This window comes from Macrobrachium rosenbergii, chromosome 55 (genome assembly GCF_040412425.1).
Source record: "Macrobrachium rosenbergii isolate ZJJX-2024 chromosome 55, ASM4041242v1, whole genome shotgun sequence".
NCBI classification, from domain to species: Eukaryota; Metazoa; Arthropoda; class Malacostraca; order Decapoda; family Palaemonidae; genus Macrobrachium; species Macrobrachium rosenbergii.
Window position 1 is genome coordinate 91,441,730 of NC_089795.1, and position 12,500 is coordinate 91,454,229.

Genomic DNA, 12,500 nt, shown 5'->3' on the forward strand with positions numbered 1-12,500 from the left:
AGATGGCTTGGAATTCTGTTTTCATTAGCTTAGTTAACGACGTTGATTCCGGTCAATCAAATGTGGGGAATTTTGTTGATAATTGTCACGGAAGATAAAGATTGGTATAAGTGGTAACAATAAAATGAAGTATTATTGTTGTGTTGGAGATATGAAAAGGAATATTAGTGTGCTGAAAAAAATATATATATGTATAAAAATTTTAGAATATATATATATATATATATATATATATATATATATATATATATATATATATATATATATAATATATATATACATATATATATATATATATACAAGGCATCTTTAGCATATATTCCCCAGTAATCCTTCAATAAAATTTAGACACAGTTTCAAGAGTCTGATGTGAGCATTAAATGGGCCACAATGAGATCTGAAAACCCAACGAGACCAGAAGGATCAAGAAGGAAAGAAATCTCGTCAACGAATATTAAATATAGTATTAAAAGGCAAATGCTAAGAAACTCTATCAAAATAATGAAAACTAAGACTTTTTGAATAAAATCTCCCCCTCTCACTCCTGGCCCCGACCAGCAGACTGCCAAAATCGCTTCCAAAATGAATAAAAGGGAAAGTTTGGAAGAAGAAGAAGATGAACAACTCCAAACTTTTTGCTCGTCCAGTCTCTCGGTTGTTTTAGTCACCCCTTCAACCCCAAACCCCACCCCCTCCCCATCCCCGCCTCCACCCCTGCACCCTCTCCTTGAGATGTCCCTAAATTCCCCGTCTTTCTTCCCTAGCATTCTCCTGTTTTCTTACTGGCAATCTTTTTTTTTTTCTCTGGCACTTTCCTTTTCTTTCTTCCCTAGCATTCTCCTTTTTTTATAATTAGCACACTCCTTTTTATTCTCATAGCACTCTCCTTTTCTTTCCCTATAACTCTACTTTTTCCCACTAGCACTCTCCTTTTTTTCCTAGTGTTTTCCTTATTTCCCCTACCACTCTCCATTTTTTCCTAGCATTTTCTTTTTTCCCTGATTCGCTCCTTTTTTTCCTCTAGCACTATCCTTTTATTCCCTAGCATTCTCCATTTTTTTCTGGCTCTCCTTTTTTCCCCCCTAGTACTCTCCCTTTTTCCCCTAGCACTCTCCTTTTTTCCCTAGCACGCTCCTTTTTTTCCCTTTCACTCTTTTATTCCCTAGCACTCTCCTTTTATTCCCTAGCACTCTCCTTTTATTCCCTGGCACCTTTTTCCCTAGCACTCTCCTTTTATTCCCTAGCACTCTCCTTTTATTCCCTTAGCACTCTCATTTTATTCCCGTGGTACTTTCCTTTTATTCCCTAGCACTTTCCTTTTATTCCCTAGCACTTTCCTCTTCCCCTAGCACTCTTTTTATTCCTGGCACTCTCCTTTTCCCCTAGCACTTTCCTTTTATTCCCTAGCATTCTCCTTTGATTCCCCTAGCACTCTTCTTTTCCCCCAAAACTCCCATTCGACGCAGACTCCAGACAATGGACTTTCATTTAGGGGACGAGGCTGACCGTGAGAGAAAAGAATTACCTCGAAAACCCGAGTTAATTGCGAAGGGAGGTTACACCGGCGCCAGAATGCAGGGAGGAAAATCTCCACCTAGGGACAAAAAAAAAAAAAAAGATTGGTGGGTCTTAAGTGGCTGTTATGGGAGGAGTTTGTGAATTTAGGGATGTGTCTTTTTTGGGGGGGTCGGTTTTTTTTTCTTGTTTAAGTTCTCTTGCGAAGGCAGGGATCGCGTTTCATAAGAACGTAATTGTTTTGTGAATGTTGTATGTGAATGTATATTTATAAGCTTGTATGCTCATGTGCTTGTGTTTGTATGTGGTTTGTGTAACAGTGTAATATACACATTTGCAAGTATGTATGTATGTATGTATGTATGTATGTATGTATGTATGTATGTATGTATATATATATATATATATATATATATATATATATATATATATATATATATATATATATATATATAGTGTTTAAATTCCCATGAGAGAGTGTGTGTGTGAGAGAGTTTAAATTCCCATGAGAGAGAGAGAGAGAGAGAGAGAGAGAGAGAGAGAGAGAGAGAGAGGGAGAGAGAGAGACACTATACTATCTGACTGTTTTGTAATCGATAGCCTATTGTCTATTGCTAATAATTCTAATGAATTCTAATACCTCCTAAAATAGGTAATTATCCGAGATTATATACATCAGAAGGCACAATATTTAGCAGAAGTCTAGTAGTTATTTGTTATGAAATAATCATAAGTCTTTCCTATAGTAAATCCTGTTTAATTCTATGGCATATGGAATACTTCAAATATTTCACCTAAGGCATCAGATTTAACTCCTACATCAACTTCAAAATCCTTTTGAATATGGTAGCAGCAAGCTACTTTATCTCAGCAAGTAATACCTAAGGCATTAATGTATTTGATTGCTAAATTTATTTAATATTTAATTCACTAATCAAAAAGACATTCTGATTAACGCAAGAAGTCTTATTTACAAAATATCAGGTAAGCTTTAGCGAAGATTCGACCATTAATGGAACAACTGTTTATAGAATCGAACGTAGAACGTAGAACTTCTCTGTTTGGAAAGGTTCCTATGGAACACTCAAGACAGATAGGACTGCCCCATAACGTCGCCAGAGATAATAAATGACTGCGACCATAAATCAATTGAAGAGACTCATCTCTCGTCTCCGAGTTTTATGGCGACGGCCGCCGTATCCAACCCTACGACCCAGGCTGATATATCCTGAGGTCATTTTGGGATTGGGGAAGCCGAACCGGGAGGCTGGAACCCCTTCCAGAGTCATTTTCGGATTGGGGAGACGCGCAACGTTTTTAGAAGTCATTTCGGGGGCTTTAGTGGACGTCTTTTTTTTCTCAAGGCGACCTCAGGGTCATCTCCGAGAGGCGATTTCGGCTGCAATGAGGGAGAGTGAGCTCTGACATACGCTCGTCCTGCGAGGTGTCCTCGACCTGGAAGACTGGAACGCCGCAGCTCCCGATCTCGTCCGTCCAGGAGCCGCTGGACGGGATCACGGACGGTACCCAGAGACCGTCTAGGATTTCGATGCTGGAAGAAGAAGAAGAAAAGGAAGAGTATTATGATTTTTTTGTAGGTACACTGAACACTTACGGATATTGAGCAGGAGCTGTAGGGAACACTTACAGATATTGAGTAAGAAATGTGGGGAACACTTAATGATATTAGGTAAGAAATGTGGGGAGCACTTGTGGATATTGTGTAAGAAATGTGGGAAACACTTGTGGATATTGAGTAAGAAATGTAGGGAATACTTACGGATATTAAGACATGTGGGGAATACTTACGGATATTGAATAAGAAATGTTATGAACACTCAAGGATATTGAGTAAGATATGTGAGGAACACTCAAGGATGTTAAGTAAGAAATGTGGGGAACACTTAAAGATATTGTGTAAGACATGTGGGGAACTCTTATGGATACTGGATAAGAAATGTGGGGAACACTTATGGATAATGAGCAAGGTATGTAGGGAAAACTTATGGATACTGAGTAGGAAATTTGGTGAACACTTATGATTATTGAGTAAGAAATGTGCGTAGGATATAATGGCAGTTTTTTAAGATACCTGACCTTCTTCAAAATATGAAGAATAAGACCCACGAGGAATTAGGTTGTAATGTTTACACACATAACATTCCACACACACACACACACATACGCACACACATACACACAAACCTCCTAAAGACGATCCACTGAATAATGTACCTTTGTAAAAAAACATATTCTCATACACAAAGTAATTTTCAGAATCTCAGGGAAAATCTGAATCATCAATCAGAGTCATACCAAAATTTTAAACTTATTCTACATTTATATATAAATGTGTATATATATATATATATGTATATATATATATATATATATATATATATATATATATATATATATATATATATATATATATATATATATATATATATATATAATAGAGATTGTACAGGCACTGGATCCTAAGTATTATGACATATTTCCTGAGGCCACTTACTTTGTTGTTTTCTGATTGGTGTCTGCAGTTATCCTCAGCGTCCACCACCTTCCCTCTACAACCAATGCCTTGTTTTCTGAAAAAAAGAAAAAAATATATAGATATTCTTATTGGAATGTCAGTATTTTTTCCAGAGAAACCTATCAAAACTCTGTTGATATATTTTATTTAATATTATAATTCTGTAACAAGAACATTTTAGAAGATTAGGTCTCCCAATAAATGTTTTTTCTCTAAAATGTCAGACATTTATTCCCTGATGATGATTTTTTTCCGGAAGACACCTCTCTCTCTCTCTCTCTCTCTCTCTCTCTCTCTCTCTCCTTTAAATCTAAAATTTTTCAGTCATTCCCTGATTATTTTACTTCAAATGAAAGACACCTCTCTCTCTCTCTCTCTCTCTCTCTCTCTCTCTCTCTCTCTCTCTCTCTCTCTCTCTCTCTCTCATCCCTTACCTATGAAAGATACGTAGTGAGAAGCCTCTAACACCTCTTGGAGGGCAGATATCTTGAAAGCCCCGTCCATCCCGAAGTTTAATGTCTTATTGGGGATGGACTGCAGTGACCCTCCACTCACAAGAACTGTTGGGGGAAGAAGAGAAAGTCTTTATTAGTAACTTGAAAATAAAGTTAAACACGTTTTAAGATTTCCAATAACTCTGTCTGAAATCTCGCACTTGTAATATTCTTCAGATGCATATTCTATTAAGGCTGATAATAAAAATTATTTTCAATTGAATTCCTTCCAGTTCAAGCTATGATAATTGTCAGTGATTATGAAAAACAGAGTATTTCATCACTGGCATCATTATAAGTTAGACATCATATTAGAAAACAATTCTTGAAACATTCTTATGATGTAATATTTACATGAAAATAATTCTCATTCAGTGTGACTCCACTGAACATCAAGAATTAAAGCATTTCTGCTAAAATTACAATTATATTTTTATTAGTTTTTTCTTACTGTTTATCCCCCCGACATATTAAAACTAAAGATCTCAGAAAATATATAAAATTCAAGTGTTTTCGATGACCGAAATTACCAGCATTCAAGCAGTGTGATTATAACAAAGAGAGATATGGAAGTTTTCTTGTCACAAAACCAGGCACTAGACCTTGCTGTCTAAAACGAAAGTCACAGTCCTGTTTTAATGAAGAAAATGAGACAAAAGTGAGAGAAACCAACCTGTAACGGCGGAATCCTTAAGGTGACACTGCACCTTGAGCTTGGAACAGGCATTAAGAAGGTTGGTGGTGATAATTACCAGTTCTCTTCTCTGACAGGCTATTGCTGCTGGGATGCCCCTTTCGCTCGACAAAGGAGAGAAATGCGTGGAGTGCGACTGGCGCGAGCTGGGCAGGAAGTCGCAGGGATAGTTGACCGTATACCCTGAGGGCAGGTGGAGACGTGCTAAATGCTTCTGTTTAACAATCGAATGCCACAGGGCTGCGACTAGACGGAAATTGTGCTCCTGACGGTGTGGCTTTTCGGTGACGTCCCAAGGAGGGTCTACACTCGCTATTAGGAAGAGGGAATCTGGGCACAAAGCTGCCCCGTGCTTGTGGGGCCTTGCCCTCGCGTGGATGTCTAGAAACATCCTCGGCAGAAGCAACTGCGGTTCGGTTCCTAAACGAGGCCAGTCTAGTTTCCGGAGCGCTTTGGTGCGCATCACAAAAGGCGCCTCGATGGACTGACACAGCTGGCACTCGAATAGTGAAGTTGTGTATCCTCGGGTGTACACGAGTTGGCCTCCTCCTTCGGCTACTTGTAAACATCCCGCCCTCCAGCGGCCATCTTGCCCTTTACCAGCGCCGCCTACAGCCCAGACTCCGGACCACTCGGCCACCCACACGAGTCTCTCTAGCCTGGAGTGGTTGGTTATTCGTGTGAGCTTTGTGCCTAGGAAGACGTAAGGAGTTTTTACGTGGGACAGAATTCTTTTCAGTGCCTTTGCAGTGGATGGACTGGGTTTCTCAACCAACAAGTCTGGCATGGGTTCCACCGTGGCATCGGTCACCAGAAGAATAGGCAACCCAGGATAAATACGCTTGAAATCATCAAGCAGATGGGATATGTGATCCTTCTCAATATCCCATAGGACGGCTGTGACCACCTCCCTCAAGGCCAGAGAGGAGCAATTCATGGTGAAGTATCCTGTATGATAGCGTGGGTACCCTGCCCGTGACCCGGGGAACTGCTCGGGACAAGCCAGGCGTCCATCGACGTGCCCCGGAGCTGGAAGAATAGCCTCCTGGCTTTGCTTCCTGGAGCCGCTGTTTTCCAGGTTCTCAATCAGGGGCAGATGAAGGACGGAGGCCAACTGGCGGAGGAGGTTTTTGGTTGCTCGAAGTTGAGAACGCAGAGCGGATGGTGCTAAAGGCTGGTCTAGGCTGTCCAGGGCTGACGCCACTTGATGCAGAGAACGTTCGAAGACGTGCCAGTAGCTGTGAGGTGGTCCTCGGCGCGACAGGCATTCCTGACAGGCCTCGGCCCCGCCCTCGGCCCATTTGGGCCCTGTCTCTGCTATGACTTTGGAGGCGTGTCTGTCCATTGAGAAAAAAATTGGTGAAGATTAAGTACTGCACTTAATCCTAGGCTTGAAGTAGGCCACTTTTATTTAGCACAATATCTATCAGTGCTGACTATGGCATAATCATGAAACAGCATCAGTAGACAAAACTAACATGATAAAACCATAATAATAACAGATCAGTGTCGAACTTTAACACTCGAGAAAAACCACAAATTATAGAACAAATATATCCAAGAAACTCAAATACAGTTCCGGAGCGTCGTGTTTCCACAATGAAGAGACAGCATGACACTCAGAAACTTTATGTGGATTTCTTGAGGGTATTTGTATTCTAATTAGAGTTTTTTTTTTTTCTTTAAAGTCATGATAATAGTAATTATGCAGGAGTAATGGTTTTCCCAGAAAACATCTTTATAGAATTATGTGATTCTTATTATTATTCAAAAGATGAACCCTATTCATAAGGAACAATCCCACCACGGGGGCCACTGACTCAAAATTCAAGCTTTCAAAGAATATTATGGCGTTCATTAGGAAGAAGTAAGAGGAGGTAAAGGGAAATACAGAAAGAAGAGATGTCACTTATTAAAAGAAATTAATAAATTAATGAACAGATAAAATTGTATTAATGCAAGGAGAACAGTATTAGGGCAGTAATGAATTGCAAGAGTAAGAGCATATGCAGGAAGCTATAGCTATCAGAGTGACCTCGTCTGACGATGAGCTGACCTTGGATTCGAGGCCGAGGTGGTCAGGGTCAGGGAGATGAGGAGCAAGGTCCAGGAACAGGAGGCGACGCAGAGGAGAACCAACTGAACAGCTGCCTGTCTCTTCTCTCTGGAACACCACACGCGTCCCCTGCAGGCTCGCCTGCAGCACAGGTCATCTCCCATGGTTTCATCTGTCAGTAAATGCCGAGATCTCATTTTTACATGGATAGGATTCTCTCTTTCTCTCTCTCCCTCTCTCTTGACCCTGACAGCTAAGCTATGCTATTTAAGTTATCAGTATGACAGTTCAAAAAATTTGACACCTCTGCATCTTAATTTCTTCAGAAATTTCCATTTTCTGTGACATATTACCAGATGACTCTCAATGAAGTCTTATAAAAAGCAGAAAAATAGTGAAATATATATTAGATAAGAAAGAATATTTGAGGCGTTCAGCATTAGAAGGGCCTATCGCCCCAACTTTTGAAAATGGAGTTTTTCGCCTGATCAGCTTTAAAATAATCCCCCTTTTTCGCCCCAAAAAAGGGGGTTGGGTTGAACTGATTTTTTTTATGCATACTATTCTATTCCTGATCGCAAATACTTCAACTCATACAAAATTTAACTTTTTAACTTAAAAAATAAAGAAATTAGAGTAGGTTGAATTTCCAAAACTTTGCTGGCTTGTAAGTCTAACATTTTTTTCTGGCAACACGCCCTTCTAATGCTGAACGCAACCGGAAATAATTAAATACATTTGTATTCTGAAAGAAAGTCGTTACAATTTTAAGTGAGAATCTTTGACACTTCGTAAGACATTTTTCTAAGTAAATCGAACAATGTTTTATAACGCTGATACCAAGTTATTTCTAAATTCATACCAGATTATAATTGCTGGCAATGGTGGATAACAATGACTAAAAATATTAACTACAGATCTCAGCCTTAACAATAATATTAACGGTGACTAAAGTATTGGCAATAACTTGTAGCATTAAAAAAGTAATCACAAAGGCAAAATCTTGACAATAACTTGTAGCATTAAACAAATAATAACAAAGACAAAATCTTGATAATACCTTACAGAATTAACAAAAATAATAACAATTAACAAAAATAATAACAACGACAAAATCTTGTCGATAACTAGTAGCATTAAAAAAATAATAAAGACAAAATCTTGAGAATAACTTATAGAATTAAAAAAAATGATAACAAAGACAAAATCTTGACAATAACTTACAGAATTAAAAAAATAATAACAAAGACAATATCTTGACAATAATTTACAGAATTAACAAAAATAATAACAAAGACAGAATCTTGATAATAACTTGTAGCATTAACAAAAATAATAACAAAGACAAAACCTTGACAATAACTTAGGGAATTAACAAGAATAATAACAAAGACAAAATCCTGACAATAACTTGTAGCATTAACATAAATAATAACAAAGACAAAATCTTGACAATAACTTGTACCGCTAACAAAAATATTAAAAATGGCTAAAATCTTGACGATAACTTTTAGCATTAAAAAAAGTAATAACAAAATCAAAATCTTGACATTAACTTATAGAATTAACAAAAATACCAACAATGACAAAAATATTAACAATAAATGTTGCACTAACAAAAAAATATTGAAAATAATTTGATGAAAATTTTTGAATGTTCAGACATATAAAAATATACAAACAAATAAAAAATGCACCGAAGTTTCTTCGGGGCAATCGAGTTTTCTGTACAGCCGCTACAGCTTATAATCAAGGCCACCGAAAATAGATCTATGTTTCGGTGAACTCGGTATAATGCCGTATGAACCGCGGCCCACGAAACTTTAACCACGGAACGGTGGTGGCCTGTCCAGAAGCACGATTATGGTTCACTTTAACCTTAAATCAAAATAAAAACTACTGAGGCTCGAGGGATGTAATTTGGTATGTTTGATGATTGGAGGGTGGATGATCAACATAGCAATTTGCAGCCCTCTAGCCTCAGTAGTTTTTAAGATCTGAGGGCGGACAGAAAAAGTGCGGACGGACAAACGAAGCCGGTACAATAGTTTTCTTTTCAGGAAACTAAAAATCTGTAACTCTATTGTGCCTACCAAATGAAGTAAAAAAAATATATATATAAAATATATTGAAACAAGAATGCTAATGTAAAAAAACATAAAAAATAAAAAACTTAACACACTGAAATCAGTAAATCTTTTTCACCCCCAGTATTTGCACTTTCCATAAGTTAGTTGCTTCGTCAGCAGCAGAAAGGAAGAGAGAGAGAGAGAGAGAGAGAGAGAGAGAGAGAGAGAGAGAGAGAGAGAGAGAGAATCTTGACAAGAAATGGCCTTTGGATACGGCAGCGCCGTTGTGGGAGCCAAGGCTTGGGGGGAGGGGGGGAGGGGGTTAAGACAGGATGGGATTACCCGATGTGTGTATTCTCTGTATATTGTTTATGTGACACCCAAGATGGTGGGACTTGGCAGGCAATCAACTGCTGGGCAAGAAGAAGAAGAAGAAGAAGAAGAAGAAGGAGAAGAAGGAGATAAGGCATATTGTCCTTTTTCTTCGCTTCTCTGAATGTATAGGGCTGATGGCGGTGTGTGGATCTTTAATTTGTTAGATATGTGTGTGTGTGTAGTCATACACACACTCAAACACTTACTCCTACACAAACACATACATATGAATGTCCATGCTCACTGAGGTCCAAAGTGTAAGTTTGATTTTCTTAAGTTTCATAGCTCAGTTTGTTTTGGCTGTTTCCCACTCAAATGTATCAGATGTTCTTTACAACTTACCATTTCTGATTGCTTGTGTTCATTCTGAAACAACTATGCTGCCCTAAAATGGAAAACTGCACGAAATTGAGATATGCCACCTATTGGGCTCGTGAAACACTAATACACAAGTTACTGCAGTTCCAGAATGATTCTTCAATGCTTTATTTAGAGGGTCCCATTTGCAGTAGCTGCAAAATCAATAGTAAGGGCAGGGAAAACTGCAGTATCTACCATTTTTCTCAGTTTTGTATTTTTGCAGATACTGCAGTCTTCCATTTTAGGGCAGTGTAATGAAACGTTCCAAGATATAAGCAAAAATAACCTCATGTTTCCCCCCAAGAAATACAACAAAAGATTTCAACCAGCCACAGTTCTCCCTTCATTTTGGAAGAGTCGTAGTATCCTAGGATTTCCAAGGCCCTATTTTCCTCAACTGAGTCCTTGTACTTGACAGGCAACTCTATCCCTTACATTCCCAAGTGTCCCTGTGTCCTAGACAAGTAGGTTTAATAAATATCATTATTTTCTTGTGAGATTAACAATAGATTAATTAGCAATTCTGCAGTTGTATAAAAGGAAAACACGCAGTCTTTTCATTGTTTCTCTCTCTCTCTCTCTCTCTCTCTCTCTCTCTCTCTCCAAGTTTTCTTAAAGGTAACAAAATTCTCTTTGTTTACTAATGCTGAAGAGACCAGTTGATCAAGTTGACGAAAGCTTCTTTTGGCGGGGAAAGAAAGATATTATATAATTACATACATATAATTGTGGATTTTATTCACACAAGTGTTTTTTTTTAAAGGAAACTCTACACTTTCACTTCAAGGTGTTGAACTATTCAAGCAAATAATGTGAGTTTTTTTTTTCCTTTACAGTCATCATACCTCTTTCATTCTCAATGAAATCAGTGCCCCAGTGTCCTAATTGGGTATATCTGATTATTGGATTAATCTTCCCATTCCAGTAGCCAAGAGTCACAGTGCCAGTGTCCTAGATGGATCCTTTCCCTTCAAAGGGCACTCTCTCCCCTCCCTTCCAGGCACATTTACAGAGCCCCTGAAAATTCCCATGCCTTCAAAGATAACTCTTTCCATTCCATTCTCAAGAGCCCAGATATTTCATGCAAGTCCTTTTCACTCAAAGGTAATTCTCTGCGTTCCACGCCTATTTCCAGAACCCCTGGAAAGTCCTATACCATTTACTTTCTACCTTTCATTCTCAAAGCCTAAGTCTACCAGGCAAGCCCTTTTGTTTCTGAGATAATTCTCCTCTTTCCATGCTGAAGAGTTCCAGAGCCCCTGGAAAATCCTAAACCTTGAAAGTCAACCCTCCATCCGGCAAGTCCCTTTCCTTCAGGGCTAATTCTCTCCCGTCCAGAAGAGTTCCAGAGACCCTGAAAGTCCTAAACCTTGAAAGTCAACCCTCCATCTATCTCGGACAAGTCCCTTTCCTTCAGGCCTAATTCTCTCCCATCCAAAAGAGTTCCAGAGACCCTGGAAAATCCTAAGCCTTCAAAGGCAATTCTCTCTTTTCCTTCCTCAAAAGCCCAATTGTCCAAAGAAGGTCCTTTCCCTTCAGAGGCGATTCTCTCCCATACACAAGAGTTCCAGAATTCCAGAAGGAGTTCCAGGGCCCTGGAAAGTCCTATACCTTCAAAGGCAATTCTCTCCTTTCCATCCTCAGAAGCCAAAGTGTCCTAGATTAGACATTTTCCCTTGGGGGCAACTCTCCTCCTTCCAGGCAGTAGACTTCCAGAACCCATGGAAAGTCCTATACCTTGGAATGACACTAGTTGTTCTTCCATTCTCAGAGCAGAAGAGTCCTAAGTCCTAAGTCTTCAAAAGCCCAATTGTCCAAAGCCAGTCCTTCCATTCCATCCTCCTCCTCGAGTCTCTCCCAGTTCCTCGAGCCTTTCTCAGCCGTTGACTTCAAAATAAGCCCGGGCCAACTTTCCTAATTTGGACGCGGAGGGCGGCGATGAATCCGAAGAACTTTAATAAATTCCCACCTCCTAAAACCAAGCTTGCGGCTTCCGGTGTATCCCGCGGAATAAAATTAATAAAACTTGATTCGCGCCGGAATGAGAGAGAGAGAGAGAGAGAGAGAGAGAGAGAGAGAGAGAGAGAGAGAGAGAGAGAGAGAGAGAGAGGGGGCGGTCTCAGCGGAGGAGAGAAGAGGCTAAACTGTTCATATGTATGCGCGCGGGGACTTCTCTTTACCTACAAATTGTTTCTAACAATTAATGGCACACAACAAATTACCCATTATACGCCTCGCTGAGAGAGAGAGAGAGAGAGAGAGAGAGAGAGAGAGAGAGAGAGAGAGAGAGAGAGAGAGAGAGAGAGAGATTATAGCTTTGATAAAGAGAGGTTACCAGTTCTGTGAGAGAAAGAGATACTAGAAGAGTTTTCATAAAGACAGCTCCATAGTTTGACAGATA

General features: G+C 39.2%; 1 protein-coding gene across 1 annotated transcript in view; it reads right to left on the minus strand.

Moving 5' to 3' along the window:
• Positions 1 to 1,998: 1,998 nt before the first annotated feature.
• Positions 1,999 to 12,500, minus strand: part of LOC136835651 (uncharacterized) — a 51,617-nt gene continuing 41,115 nt past the window's right edge. Inside the window, exons 3-7 of the mRNA XM_067099466.1 lie at positions 7,296 to 7,467; positions 5,219 to 6,576; positions 4,486 to 4,611; positions 4,031 to 4,106; positions 1,999 to 3,067 (exon numbers count right to left, since the gene is read on the minus strand). Coding sequence (XP_066955567.1) covers positions 2,875 to 3,067; positions 4,031 to 4,106; positions 4,486 to 4,611; positions 5,219 to 6,576; positions 7,296 to 7,467 — 1,925 coding nt within the window. The 3' untranslated portion in view covers positions 1,999 to 2,874. The remainder of the gene's footprint in view (positions 3,068 to 4,030; positions 4,107 to 4,485; positions 4,612 to 5,218; positions 6,577 to 7,295; positions 7,468 to 12,500) is intronic.